The 14,722-nt window shown below is 54.9% G+C and overlaps 1 protein-coding gene across 1 annotated transcript; it reads right to left on the reverse strand.

Annotated features, from left to right (window-relative positions):
- Positions 1–653: 653 nt before the first annotated feature.
- On the reverse strand, positions 654–13,781 carry K452DRAFT_224111 (uncharacterized protein; the record flags this gene model as incomplete). The annotated part of the gene is made up of 2 exons (XM_033536672.1): positions 654–13,417; positions 13,496–13,781. 2 exons carry the CDS (start codon positions 13,779–13,781, stop codon positions 654–656), a joined length of 13,050 nt encoding a protein of 4,349 aa, XP_033399297.1.
- Positions 13,782–14,722: the final 941 nt, after the last annotated feature.

Consider the following 14,722-nt stretch of genomic DNA (forward strand, 5'->3'; position numbering starts at 1 on the left):
AAAAAAAAAATCAAATCAGATCTATCACGCAATACGTACATACAGCGGTTCCGTGTACAGTACACACATAATCTCTAACAAAAGCATTCTCCGTCGTGCAACCTTGCCCCCACGCACCCCATCCCCAGCCCCATCCCAACCCCCACGCCCGTATTTACAACACGCATATACAGCAAACACTCAAACATGCACCACAGCACGCAACACGCAGCACGCACACCTCCTTGCATACAGCACAATATCCCTACACATTCACGCACTGCAACCGCGCTGCAATGCCGCTGCAATGCCGCTGCAATGCCATGCAAATGCACAGCAAAGCGACACCGACACCGCCACCGACACCGACACTGACAGCTGCAGAAAAAGGAAAGCCGACCGAATAAGAAAGATCAAAATGTGACAACACATACAACATACACCGCCGTATGTACTATGAAGTAGTCAGCTAAACTAACTCCTCCGTACTCGTAGCCCATCCGTCTAAAACCCGTGTCCCATGTCGCGTACCGCGTTCAAAAAAAGCAAAAGCAAAAAGTAGAAAAAACCATGACAAAACAAAAAAAGCATCGCAAACAAGTCGAGCTCGACTCAGCCGAGCAATGCATCATCCATCAACGTCATCGCACAGTCCCATCTAATCCCCCACTCATCTAATTATCCGCCGCCTCTGCCATAACCTGCTCTCCCTCATCCAACAACTCCACAACTTGCTTCAAGTTGCTCACCATCTCCTTCGCTTGTCCCACCAGCAACAGCTTCTCCGCATTCGCCGGCAGTCCCAGATAAGTCGGCGGCTCGCGCTCCGGCAGCCCATTGACCCAGTCCAAGAACGAGCTCCAAGCCGTCTCGCTCGGCAGCTCAAGTTCCGTGTTGTCGTTTTCAGGCGTGGGCTTCACAATGCGCCAGCCCTCCTCGAAAGCCGCCGGGTCCATGATTGCGTTCACCAAGCCCGCCAGCGTCTGCCAGTCTTCTTCGTCGTCGATCTTGCCGCCGTACATCTCCGACAGCAGGACCCGCAGCATCTCCCATGGGATATTTTTGGGCGCTACGTTGGTACGGCCGTGCGCCACCGACTCGATCCACGTGTCAATGATGTTGGCGCAGCACTCGTAGTCGCTGTCGTTGAACTCCCAGAAGCCCTTCCAGCCCAGGTTGGGCGCGTACCTCAAGCGTTCCTGCACCACTGCGTGCAAGAAGCAGAGCAGAAGGTAGATTCTGGCCCTCTCGACGGGTTGCTTGGTCGCGCGCGTCGCCAGCTGCGACAGCGAGTCCTTCATGTTGGCCTTGATACCAGCTGGCTGCTCGTACATCAGGACACGCGAGGCGCGCAGCAAGTTGACGGGAATCTTCGGGCTGCTCTCCATCGACAGGAAGAGGCGGAAGTCCTGGTGCGGCTTGAGCGAGTCGATACGCTTCTCCAAGCTCTGCAGCCACGTCGGCGCCAGGTGGACGTTCTTGACCAGCACCCAGTTGCCAGTAGCCGCGGCCGCCGTGATGGCCTTGTCGGCGCTTGCGAGACCTTCGTTGGAACCCATAGCGATGTTGGTGCAGCTGACGCGCATGCGCTCGACGAGGTTGTCGACCTTGTATGAAGCATCGAAACCAGGCGAGGAGCTGAGTGCGATGGGAGTGCGGGCAGAGACCTGCTTGACAATGGCTCCAAGGTCGTCGCTGACGACTGGGAAGCCCTTGCCGAACACCTCGGTGACGAAGCGCTCGACGGCAGGAACAAAGCGATCGACACGGAACAGCTTGACTAGGATAAGCGACCGCAGTTGCTGGTCGAGGTTCTCGGTAGCCTGGGGCCAGGCCTTAGGAACAAAGTTCTCCGCCAGCTCTTCAGTGCAGAAGGTGCTCCACGATCCCTCGTCGATCTTCTCAACCTCGTTCTTGAAAAGCGGGTGCTTGGCGACGCGAATGAGGACTTCGTCCTTGCGACGAGGCTCGGTTGAGACATCGACAGGCAGAAGATCGTTGTCGAGGACCTGATCAATCAGAGACTTGTCCATCTTGTAAGGCGCGGCTTGGGCAAGAAGCATGGCCAGCATGACCCGGTCCTTGTGGAGGAGGGCCAGCGAAGTGCGCCGGTAGGTGTCAATGAACAGCTCCTTGATGATGTGGTCGATGCGAGCGGCATAACTCAAGTCTCCACCAATCTTCTTGGTATCTTGCAGGACCGACTCGAAAATGTCGGTAAAGTACTGCAGCGAGAACTGGTAGAAGAAGTTGACGTGACGCAGCTGCTCCAGAACGGCGAAGATAGCCGAGCAAGAACGAGCAACAATCTCATACTGCAGGGTAATGTTGTCAACCTCGTTCATGACGCCTTCAGTCTCAGACACCTTGGCAGAAATCTCAGCGGCCTCCTTCTTGAGCGTCTCGAGCGTTTCGATGACGTGATCGTCATCCAGGATGTTTCCGCGAGACTCGTTAAGCGCTTGAAGCAGACGCTTCTCAAGTGCACGCAAGTGGACGGAGAACTCGCCCTGCATCTTGATGAGGTTGGAACGGCGCTCATCGACGTCGGGCCTCTCGGACTTGAGTACTTCAGCCAGCGACTGGGTTTGCAGACTGCTCTGAGTGACAGTAAAGTTGACGAAAGTAGTTCTGCTGCAAATATCCGGGGCGAATGTCGCCGACGGGTCCCTGGTGCAGAGGTACAGGCGGAAGGAAGGCGAGAAATCAATTTCTTGCTTGCCGAGCTGAATGAGCACACGACCACCGGTCTTCTGGTATTCCTTGTTAAGCACGTGGTTGAGGATAGGGTCGAGGTGCTCAGCGTCCTGGATGAGGATGGGGTTGCCGAAACGCAGAGCACTTTCGAGCTGCTTGGTGAAGGAATCGTCCAAGAAACTGGTGACAGTGAGACGGCGGTCCTTGCACTCCTTCTGAAGGAATTCAGGCACGCGGCCAGAAGGATCGATGATGAGCGGGTAGCGGTTGAACCTCTTCAAGATGATAGCGTTCTCCGTGCAAAGATCGTCAGCTGGCAGCGAGTTCTCCTGCCACGACAGACGCTCATCGGCGGTCGAAAGGTATTCGGTGACGGGGTTGTGAGCCTTGAAGCTGAGTCCAGACATTGACATATGATGGAACCAGTCCTCCGTCATCGCCTTACGGTATTGTTGGTCGTAGTAACCGCTGTAAGCAATAAAGGCGGCGGCGACCAGGACGTCGCCGACGATGGTGTCGATTTGTGTTTCGAACGACTTGCTGCTCTCCTCCCATCTGCCACGCTCAGAAGACAAACTGTCGAGTAGGCTGACACTGCGGTCGACCTTGAATTGGACACGCGACATTTCGGCCTTGATGGCCTGAGTCTCGCTAATGAGCGCCGCATATTCGGTCTTGTACGTGCCAATGCTGTCCTCAAGCGACTTGATCGTGTTCTGGATGGCAATGGCCTCAGCCTTGGTCTGCTCAGCAGCCTCCGCGAGCTGACCCACTTCCTCTCTGAGAGGACCGACACGGTCGAGAATCTCGGAGTAGTTGACCTGGGCCTCGACCCACTGGACCAGCGGACCGCAAGCCTTGGAAGCGCGGTTGACACGGTCGTAGGTGAAGTCCTCCTTGGACAGGTAGTCCCTGCGCATCTTAAGACGGAGGTTCGCCGTCATCTGCTCCTCGTTCTTGTACGTGACAATGCTGGCAATGAAGTCATCACGCCTGACAATCGCCACGACGGATCTCCAATCGCTGACCTTGTGGCCAAGGAGCGAGCAGACAGCGTCGAGGGCAAGCTTGACACCAGAAGGAGGGTTTTGCATAGACCTGACTTCGGTAAGGTGCTGACGCTTGATGTTGCTGACACTCTTCTGAGCTTCAAGCACAGCGGGCTCGGCGTGGGCAAGGTCGTTAAGCACAACCTCTCTGCGCTCTGCGACTTCCTTTTCTTGCTTCTCCAAAGCAGCCTGGACCTCGAGCGAGTGGGTCTTACGTTGCTCAGCCTCGCGCTGATCAGCAATCATGCGCTGCAGCTTCTCGTTGGCTTCGGCGTCCTTCAACTCGAGCTGACTCTTCTTCTGGGCAAGACTGGCCCTGAGGTCCCTAACCTTGTCGACAGTCTCACGAAGCTTCTCCAAACCAACGTTCAAATGGCGTTGCTGCTCCTCAAGGTCTTCACGCTTCTCCTGGTAGAGCGTAACGTACTGGGCGACAAAGTCCAAGAAGTGACGAGGCGTCAAGTACGTCTTCTTGTTCTGCTGCTTCTGCAGGCGAGTGTTGAAGCGGTGAAGCGAGTAGTGGATGTACACCATGGCGTTGATGACCGCCTCACGGTGCGAAGGAGGCAGCTGGAGCTCACGGTAGGCGACAGGAATGCTGTCGGGAGCCTTCCAGTTGGCCCTGTCGAGATCGACACGCTGAGTCAACTCGGAGCCGACCTGGTAGAGCGCTTGGTCGGACCAGTCACCGAACCAGTTAAGAACGCAACGGTTGAACAGGGCAGGGGACGTAGCAGCCTTGGAAGAAAGGCCTTCCTCGGGCGGGTTCATAGTGAACACCACGTGCAGATTCTTGACAATTTGCTGAGTGAACCACTTGTACAGTTCCTCCTGAGAGTCGAGCAACAGGCCTTGGCGCTGAGCACCTTCCTTGCAAGATGTCATCAACGAAGCGTACTCATCACCCTCGAACAGACCGGGGACTTCGGCGTTGGCAAGCAGAGTGTTCATGCGCTCAAGGAAACCGGAGTCAAGAACGTTGGACTCGTCCATGATGAAACAAATCTTCTCGCCCTTGCAACCACATCTGCGCAGGACGCTCCGAAGATCGTCATCAAAGTCTTCAGCGGAGTACTTGCCGTGCACCTTGATCTGGACAACCTTGAGACCGTTCATCCAAGCCACGAAGCGGGAAAGAGTAGTCTTGCCACTGCCACTGACACCGATAAGGATAAGATGACCTTGAGGTTGACGGAAGACACGATCGATACGGAGGACATGGTCCAGGACATCGTTGAACAGGATAAGCGGAACATCCACCTCTTCCTCACAGAAGGTCTTGAGACGAGCCTTGACGAAGTCACGAAGCTGGTCACGCTCGACAGGAACGTAGTGCTTAGACAGCCAGTTGGAGAAGAGAATCGGTCCTCCAAGGGCCTTGTCTTCTTCGATGGTGGGGAAGTGCTCGAGCGCAACGCGGTGCACACACTCTTCCGTCCACTTGCGCTCCTCTTCGGCAATGAGACGATCCTGGAAGAGACGCAGGGCTTCGTGGGCCCAGATCCTCACCAAGCCTTCGACGCTCAAGTTCTCCAGAGGTCGGATAGCTTCGTACACACCTCTGACCCATCTGGTCAACTCACGAGGCGAGTAGACGTAGTGTGGTTGAATGTCAGGAGTGAAGCGCTTCTGAGACTCCAAGTAGACTTGGACCATAGACTTCGTCAAAGGCTCAGCGTAACCACGCAGTGCCGGAATGATCTTAAGGACTGCGTTGTTGAACGTTCCGTAAATTTGCTGCAGCGAAAGCTCGCCAGGGTAGTCAACCATGACCAGGGGCGAATGACGCAGGAAACGCAAGCCCATAGCCGTACGACCAGCATCAGTGGGCGGGTTACAAGCACCCACGAACTGAATGCGGTCGAGCGTGACCCATGCCTTGTCAGAGGTTCTCCAGAAACCGTTCTGTTCAACAAGCTGTCTGAGGAACGAAATGGCACGCTGGGTACCGTAGTTGTCGGGGGCAGGCAAGTTGATTTCATCGCAGAAGATGACAAGCCAGCGGCCAATCTGGGTGGGGCTAAGGATCACACCGTTGAGAGTCTTGCGGTACTCGCAGTATTGCTCGAAGGTCTTGATGAGCAAGTCAGGAGTCGTCGCGCTGGAGAAGTTCAGGCCAACGACTTCCATATTCGGCAACTTTCTAAGAGCGCTGAAGAGAGTCATGGTTTTACCGGAACCAGGAGGACCGCAAAGCAGAAGAGGCTTGTGCTCGGCGAGCCAAGAGTACAGGACATCCTCGTGACGGACAGTATCCAATGTCGGAATGACGACATCAGTCTGAATGATAGAGTGAGTGTTGACCTCAACATTGGGGACCTGGTTCTGCCAGAGCGTCCAGTCTGCGCGCGGCAAAGCGACGTCAAAGTCAATGAGAGACGTTCCGGCACCAAGCGGTGGCAGGTCGATGGTGCTCTGACCCGCCACGAAGTCGCCGAAAGCCTTGCGCTCACCAAGCGGACAGTCACCCGTGAAAGACCAGATAAGCGCGACAAGCAGCTTCTTGGAGAGGAATGACTCGATCTGCTCATCCTCGAGCGAGAAGTCCGGATGCTGCACATTGTACTCAAGCATAGACCTGCAGGTCTTGTTCAAGAGAGAGAAGAGGGTGTTGAGCACACGGATGTTGGTAAACTCCATGATGTGGTGGAAGTCACGGGCACCGTCCAAAGCCTTCTGGATGAAGTTGTCGGCCATGAGACGGTGCTCAAGCAGGTCAGCAACGAACTTCTGGACCTGCAGAGCCTTCTGTGACATCTGACCAGGGGAAATGGTGTCATCTTCCAAGTCCTCGAAGGGCGTGTTGCGCAGTTCGCCGAGGTAGTTGGAGATCATCATGTCCGTAGAAACGGTGTCATCGCTAAACCAGACCATACCGCAACGACTGACCGTGGCCAGCGTAGCGTACTTGAGGGTCTCGACTTCGAACATGATGCGGACGTTCGGCGGAAGGTTGAGACGTTCACCGTTAGGCAGCGTGAGGAGCTTGTTGTCGTCAAGAACGGAGTTCAAGTTCTCAACCCATTCAGGATCGACATCACCATCAAAGATGATCCAGTGGCGCTTAGTGTCCTCACCACGCAGGTTGTCGACGATCTTACGCAGAATGCTGGTGAAGAGACCATCCGTCCATTCTCTGGTGGTGCTGTCGAGATTACCGTACAGGTGCTCCTTCGACATGACCTTCGGGTCAATGACATGGCAAACACCCTCGACGCCTTCGACACGCTGCAACGCCGAAAGCAGAGTCTTCCAAGCAGTAGACTTGCCCGAACCGGAAGAACCCACCATCATGACACCGTGGTGAAGGTTCTGAATTTGGTACAGCTGCAAAACCTTCGTCATCCACGCTTCGCTGACAACCAGGCGTTGCTCGGCCGCAGACTCGTGGATAGCCTGCTGGAGCGCTTCAAGAGGAGCCGGCAGGTACTTAACGTCAGGGAATGTCTCCGACTCAATCTGGATCATAGTGTCGACATCAGAGCGGATGAGCTTAGGAGCCACAGTCTCCCTCAAACTCTGCACCATGATTTGGGGCTCAAGGATCTCGTCATCAGAGGTGCCCTCTTCATCAGCAGCAACCCTAGCACGCTTCAGGCCACCAGAGCTGACAAGCACAGACTTCAGGGCACGCAGACCGAAGTCATAGTGGGCTTGTTTGGAAAGCCCCTTGCTACACTTGTCGAAGAAAGGCACAATCTGACTGGAGATGGACTTGGCGTGTGAGAAACCCTGAGAGTAGAGCATGACTTCGGCAATGAGCTCCTTGTCAGGCTTGGACATGGCGACGCTACGAAACAGCTTCTTCAAGTTGTCGGGAAGGTTGGAACGACCGGCATAACCAGGGTTCATGGTGATGAAGATACCAGTGTTGAGGTTGACCCTGATGTTGCGACCAATCAACTCAATTTGAGCCTTGTCGTCTTCCATGCCCTTGCGGAGACCAAGTTGGATGTTCTGCACCTGTTGCGAGACGGCCGACAGAATACGTTCCTCGAGACGGTTGAACTCGTCGAAACAACCCCAAGCGCCGACCTGGCAAATACCAAGGAAGATACGACCCATGGCCTGGAAATCGAAAGTGTCGTCACAACAGAAGACTAAGGTGAAACGTCCGAGCTGCAGACCAAGCGCCTTGACGGACTCCGTCTTACCAGTACCGGCGGGACCGTAGGGGGAACCACCAAGTCTCTGAGACAGGGCCTGCGTCAGGGTCAGGAAACAGCGATCCGTAAGAGGAGTGCGGACAAGGCGGTCCGCAACACCAAGATACTCGAAACCGTAGTCCAAAACAGCGCTGGCCATCTTGATTTGCAAGCGCTTAACGAAGTCACCCTCGCCCTTGTACGAGTAGCGCATCTGGAGGAGCCACTCATGGTGGTTCTCGGAGGTAGCGCCCACTTTGCGCAGCTTGTCAATAACGTCACGCTGGTGCACACACTCAGTGATCAAGTGCTCGCACTTCTTGCGCTGGATGACATCAAGGTCGACAAGGACGGCAGCTGCCAAGAGCTGCAAGATGGTGACCTGGCGTTCATACAGAGCTGGCAGCGAGGATCCACCGTCACGCAGAGCAGCTTCGACATCAGTAGTCCAGCAGGCCTGCGTGGCCAGGACAACAATCTGGGCCGGATACGCAGCAATGTAGGCTTCGAAAGCGGCGCGATCGAGGGTCTCGGCATTAAGAATGCCATGGAAGTGCTCGATGGCTTCGGCGGTAAGCTGCGCCAAGGTGTCCTTCATGTTGTGCTCAAGAGCACCAAGCCATTCGTTGATCTTCGGGGTCTTGACCAGAGAAATCTCCTTCTTAAGACCAACTTGTTCGCCCTCCTTGGAGGTGAAACCAACGATAGTCGAGTCATCCGTGGTCGTCAAGCCGGACAGACCAGCAAACATCTTGCGGAGATGCTTTTCGATCCTGAGCGTATCGTTGCTGTTACCGATGATTTCGAGCAGATCCTCGTCACCAACGAAGTAGAAACGGGGGAAAGAGACACGCTCGCGTTCGAGGTACTCTCCAAGAGCCTTTTGGATCTTGTTGAGCAGCTCGGCAAGACGCTCCAAGGACTTCTGCACACCCGAAATAGCCAGCACATCTAGGATGAAAGGCGACCGAGCAACCTTCTTCATGACGTTAAGGAACTCGGAGTTGATGTTCTGGAAACGCGAAGACTCCATCGGCAGCAGGTGCTTGATGTCGGCGTTGCCTGTAAAAACACCCTCCAAGTAGACCCACTGGCGCTGGACATCAATCCAGACATCGAAGAGGACATGGATACGGTTCAGCTTTTCCTCCCAGGAAGAAGCTTCCTCTTCGAATTCCTTGTAGTAAGGCGAATGCCTCATGGCTTGGAGAGAGTTGAGGTTCTCACTGCACTTGGCAAACAGGTCGTCCCAGCCGCGGATGAGACGGCACTTGTTCTGGTAAGAAACCAGTTCGAGAGAGTAGTTTTGCCATGTCTCGCGGACCTGTCTCAAGAACTCCTCGAGAGCCATTTCACCTTGAGCTTGCGTGATCACATCCTTGATGACAGTCTCGCTAGGACCAAGCTGGAGATCCCAGACATCACCAAGAGTCATCGAGAGAGGAGAATATCTCTTGGAAGGCTTCAGTGCCCGGAAAATTTTGATCCAGTGACGCTCGCGGACAGCCTCGGAGCGCATATCAGAGAGTAGCGGGTTGACCTTCAGAAGACCACGGAGGTGGTTCTGGACGTGCTCAAAGGCAGCGTATTGACGCATACGGGAAGGCATCTCCTTGGTCATCTTGATCAAGTTGTCGAGGGATTGACGAAGCTTGCGAGGCTGGATGCTCGTCCAAAGAGTATCCTTCAGCTCGTTCAAGCTGCTCCAGATAGTAGACAGAGCAGCCCAGACGGACTTGAAGTCCTGAACTTCTTCGAGCAAGCTAGGAAGGATGGTCTCGCCGCTGGCAGGGAGGTCAAGAGCCTCCTTAGCCTTGGAAACTGTCTGGGCATCCTCATTGAGTTGCGTCAACCTCTGGTCGAAGGATTGCAGAATGGCAGACGCCTCGTCGGGAGGAATCGTTCCAGACACAGGCTTCTCTTCACCCCACTGCTGGACGAGCTCGGTAATCTTGTCGTTGACGACTCTGTCCTGGGCCGTGATCTTGGCCCTGAGCGCATCAGTCTGGTCACTGACAATCTTGCTCTTGCGGTTGAGGATTTCGTTCAGCGTAGCCCATTCATGGTCGATCTGATCAGTATGGAGCCAGTCGTTCGGGAATTGGTATCGTTGCCGCGTAAGGGTGGTTTGTCCTTGTCTGAAAGTCTCGATTTCCGGAGCCCAAGACTTGACCTTGCGCCTGGTCTGTTGAACGGATGTGATGAATTGAACAGCTTGTGCCGTGGATGAAGCCTCCAGGGACTGGCCTTCAAGGTCCCTGCGCGCCTTCTCAATCTCAGCATAGATCTCCGTCATGCGAGTACCCAAGCGACCAGCAAACTTGACAAGAATCTCGTGCTGCCACTGGTCATACTTGGCATTGACCTTCATCTGCACCTGCTCGTAGTCGATGGTGACGTTTCCAAACGAGCGGCTGACGTCAGAGGTGTCGAAGGTGGAACGGGTCTTGCGAATATCTTGCAAAAGCTGAAGCCACTTGGAGAGGTCTTCACCGAGGATGTCATAGACTTGGTCGGACTTGAGATCCCACAGCGACTGGAAACGAAGCCAGTCGTCAACATAGGTACCGATCTCGCGGATCTTGTTCTCGATTGCGCCATAGACCTGCGTCAGCGATTGAGTGCAACGGCTTGGAAGTTCTGCGAAGCGCTGCTCAGTAGGCTCTTGACGAGTGGCCTCGAGCCTCATCTCGTACCGAGAGGACTTGATCTTTTGAAGCCTGCAAATAACGCCGAGCCATTCGTGAAGCTGGTCCAACCAGCTAGCACGGGCAAACTCCAGAGGAGGGTCGAGGTAGATGACCTGGTTCCGCATGGTAATCTCGTGGATCAGATGGGAGAGACGAGGAAGGGTTTTAGGCTGCTGCTCAGGAGAGCCCTCAAGAGCCCTCAAAGTGTTGTTCCTCTCATCTTCCTCTGAGCCATCAGCGGAAGTAAAAGCCTCAATCCATTCCGTGACCGCGCGGTTAAGACGAATGAGCAAGGTAGCCTCGATGCGAGCATTCATCTCAGCGACATAGTAGGGGAGGTTGACGTAGTTCTCCAAGTTCAGTTGATCGACAGCGCGCTGAATGACGTCCAAGCTCTGACGGAAAGAATCGTGCTTGTACTCGCAGGTCTCGAGATCGGTCAGAGCCTTTTGGATGGTAGCATGGATCGTCCTGAGGGTGTCGGCCTTGCTCTGCAGAAGAGACACCGCAGCAGCAAACTCACGAACGAACTGGACGTGCTTGCTTTCACTACGAGTAGCCATACTGGGATCAGCCGCAACAGCAAGCGGCTTGATGTGAAGGTCGTAGGCGTGGACGAAAGATTCCCACTTAAGAGGAACACCCTTGGTGATCAAGCTTTGCGCATCGTTCTGGTAGCCGTGGAGCAGGATCGAAACTTGTGCCATCTCGGCAATTGCGCGAGTCGTTTGCGAGTATGTCCGTACGCTCTCCATCATGCTGACAGCATAAGGATAAACACGCTTTGCTTCCTTGGAGATGTTGTTGATGGCGTGAGGCACCTGGTAATTGAGCCAAAGCAGGTTCCGGACTTCCTTGAAGAGAGCAATGACCTGGTGGTCGAAGTTGACACCGAGCTCGAGCGAATTGCCAGCCGCACGGTTGCGTGACACGCTGAAAAGACGGCCAGAAATGGATAGATTCCGCCTCTGGACCTCCCTCAACCAAGCCTCGTAAATAGGCCTAGTCTCAAGCTTCTTGCGGAACATGCTGCTCTCGCTTTGGAGCTTCTGGCCTTCCATATGGAGACCCCAGTCTTTACCAAGGATGTCCTCCACCTTTCTCATGTAACCATCCAGCTGCCGCTCAATTTGACGTGCCCAGATAACGGCACCTGAGACAGGTGGAAGATCGCGAAGCTGTGCCATCGCGTGCGCCTCGGAATGGCCATACTGCTGCTTGAAGCGCTCATGCAATGCCGAAATGTCCTGCTTGACATTGTCGATAAGCTGAGTCTGGTACTCCGAAATGGCACCCCGAATCTTCGGCCTGACGAAGAGTGCGTTGAACTTGGAGAACACGCGGAACATTTCGTTGGCGTTCTTGGCAGTGGCCAGGCGGTCTCTCAGCCTAGCGATGATGGAGTTTTCGACGCGCGACGTCCGCTCGTTGTAGGTCATTTCGGCCTGTTCCCAGATGCGCGTTCCCTCCGGAGAAACATCCAAGATATCGACATCTTTCAATGCCGCGTACGCCTGAGCGACTTCCTCGACGGCATCCACATCACCAATTTCCTCCACGATAACGGCCTCGCTGCCTTTAGCACCGTCCGTGAGTTCCCGCGCGGAAGTCTTGGAGCCAAGCACGTTGACGATGGTCCGCTGGAGTTGTTCGTGGTTCCTACGGAAGGTGGTGATGTACTTGAGTCTATCCTGGGTCTTGATGTGGCGAGGAGAGATCTTGATTGGGATGAATTTCTCGTTCCTCCTCCTGGAAACTTCACGCGCAACGTTGGTGAATTCTTTGACGTTCTCATCCCATGCCCGCCAAATGCCTTCCGCCAGTCTCATAGTCGCATCAAAGTCTGGGAATTCCTGGTGCATTAACGAACGACCATTAAGAAGGTAATGTATCCGACCATCCAGGTCGCCGGAAATAGCTTCCACAAGAGCCAAAGCCCGCTTGATCGGGTAAGGAGATGCGCGGAGCTTCTTGTTCAAGTGAGTGAAGATCAAATTAATAGCGTCCTGAACCTTCTGCAAGCTAGGAGCAGACAGCAGCTCGTCCAATGGAAAGTCGCGCATCAACAAGTTGTACTTTTGCACCATTTCCATGGTCTCCTTCAAGCCCGTGTCCGTGGTGAAACTAACAGTGGCCTGGAAACGCTTGGCGTGCCTCAGTACGTCCATGGTGAGCGAAACACCCTCGCTCCGGAGCTGCTGTTCGATCGATGCCAGACTAGTTTCCATCGCCAGCCAAAAGTTGATCTCTTGGCCCGCAGTGCCACTAGCAGGGTCCCGATTCGTCTTGGTGATTGCTTGAATCTGCCTAATCCAGCCGTTGACGATATTTTGCAGGTTGTTCAGGAACTTGCTGTCGTCCAGAAGCGCCGCGGGGATGAACTCGATGGTTGGCTTAACCTGACGTTCCCGCGCCTCTTCCAGCGCATTCTGAATCACCTCAGGCAGGGCCAAAACGAGTTCGGGAATTTCAATGTTCTGTTGCAGCTGAAGCAAGCTCAGCTCCAGCTCCGCCATCCTCTTCTTCGCTCCAGGTATACCGGTTCTCGAGTCCGCATCTCCCTTAGTCCAGCTGGGATGCGACGCGGCCTGACTTCTAGTATAAGCATCGAAGTATGGCGCCAGCGCCAGGTGAATTGCAGCGTGCAGGGCCTCGAAAGGCGAGGGACCAGCGATCTGACCAGGCGGCGCAGTTTCCGACGACGTGATTCCCGGTAGAGGCATGATCTGAATCTGCGAGCTAATCGGCAAAGCGGGATTAATGGGCTGAGGGCCCTTGAAGAAAGCGACACAGGCATCGTATTGCACGGCGGAAGACAGCTCAGAGCTGAGGACGTAGGTATACTGCGGAGGCGGGACTGGAAATGAATGATCGTCAGCACCGACGTGATCCTCGGGAAAAGAAAGAGAGGTCCTACCTTCCGACCCGTCCGCACCGTCTACCGGCTCTGGTTGCTCGCCGACGATCCGCTGGACATAAAGTGCCACCTGCGACTCCAAAGCGAAGCGCGTACACCGTTGCAGAGTGTCGGCTATGACAGACTCGGACAGCAAGCTGCCGGGCGCGGCGAGCTCGTCCTCGGCGGCGCCCAGGGTGACGCTCAGGACTTTTGCGAGGTGGTCGACTATGAGTTGGGGATCTATCGTGGTTGCCGTGGGAGCCTTGGGCGGCGGTTGGATGCCGTTAGCCCCAGGGGTGGTGGTGACCAAGGGGCCCTCCATGGTGATCGTTCTAGCGTAGCTCTAAGGACTTAAAACATTCGTAGGGTATCTCAGAAGGATCGCACGAGGCAAGAGGTGAAAAGCCCCAGAAGAGAATGGGTGGAAGGCGTAAGTCGTCGGGAGACGTGCGGGGGGGGTTTGTGGGAAGGAGAGCGTTGCGGCAGGTGTGGTTATCGATGAGCAGCTCCAGAAAACAACGCGCCTTCCGCCTCCCGCACACGTCGGTCGCGCACAGACTCCAAGCGCGGACCCCTGCCAATCACGCTGCACACCGCTAAGCTTGTTTCAACCCTCTCCCAAAACACCAGCCCAACATGTGCCCACCACGCCCTCGCCAATCCCTCTAGCGGCGGCATACAACGCTTCAGCTCCATTCCCAGGGTCTGGTTTTGGTCGCACGGCCATTGCACCGTGCGCCAATGCTTGATATTCTGACTGTCTGCCTCAGCCTTCTCATAATCCGCCAACAGCCAGGACGACGAGTGGGAGAAGACGTCCTTTTCCGCGCGATTTAACAACCCGGACTGACCGCTCACTACTGTAAACCGTCTAGGTAACATCCATGGCAAAATCGAGTCCTGTGGAGTATGTGGCTTGCTAGACACTCGACGCACAGACCCCTGAAGAGCCGCTTGCCACCTGTATTGACACACTGTTTAAGCCTCCCTCGGGGCCTCTCTCGGTTTCCCAAGCATCGAATCGTCGCCACTTCTGTGCTTCTGCAGTGTAGGTCACGGCATCTTCCTAACAGCTGCTTCATTGAAACGATAAACGACTGCATCATCTCATACAAGCTTGCCACGAGTCCAACTGGCCCAGCCAGCGGCAGCCCTAATCCACCATGTCTCAGTTTCCTGAACTTATCCACCTCCCTCGCAAATGCTGGATTTGCTCCATCACTTCTTCCTTTTGAACACATCCCGAAATTTATCCTTTGCTTT

This window comes from Aplosporella prunicola (genome assembly GCF_010093885.1).
Source record: "Aplosporella prunicola CBS 121167 unplaced genomic scaffold K452scaffold_8, whole genome shotgun sequence".
Classification (NCBI taxonomy): Eukaryota; Fungi; Ascomycota; class Dothideomycetes; order Botryosphaeriales; family Aplosporellaceae; genus Aplosporella; species Aplosporella prunicola.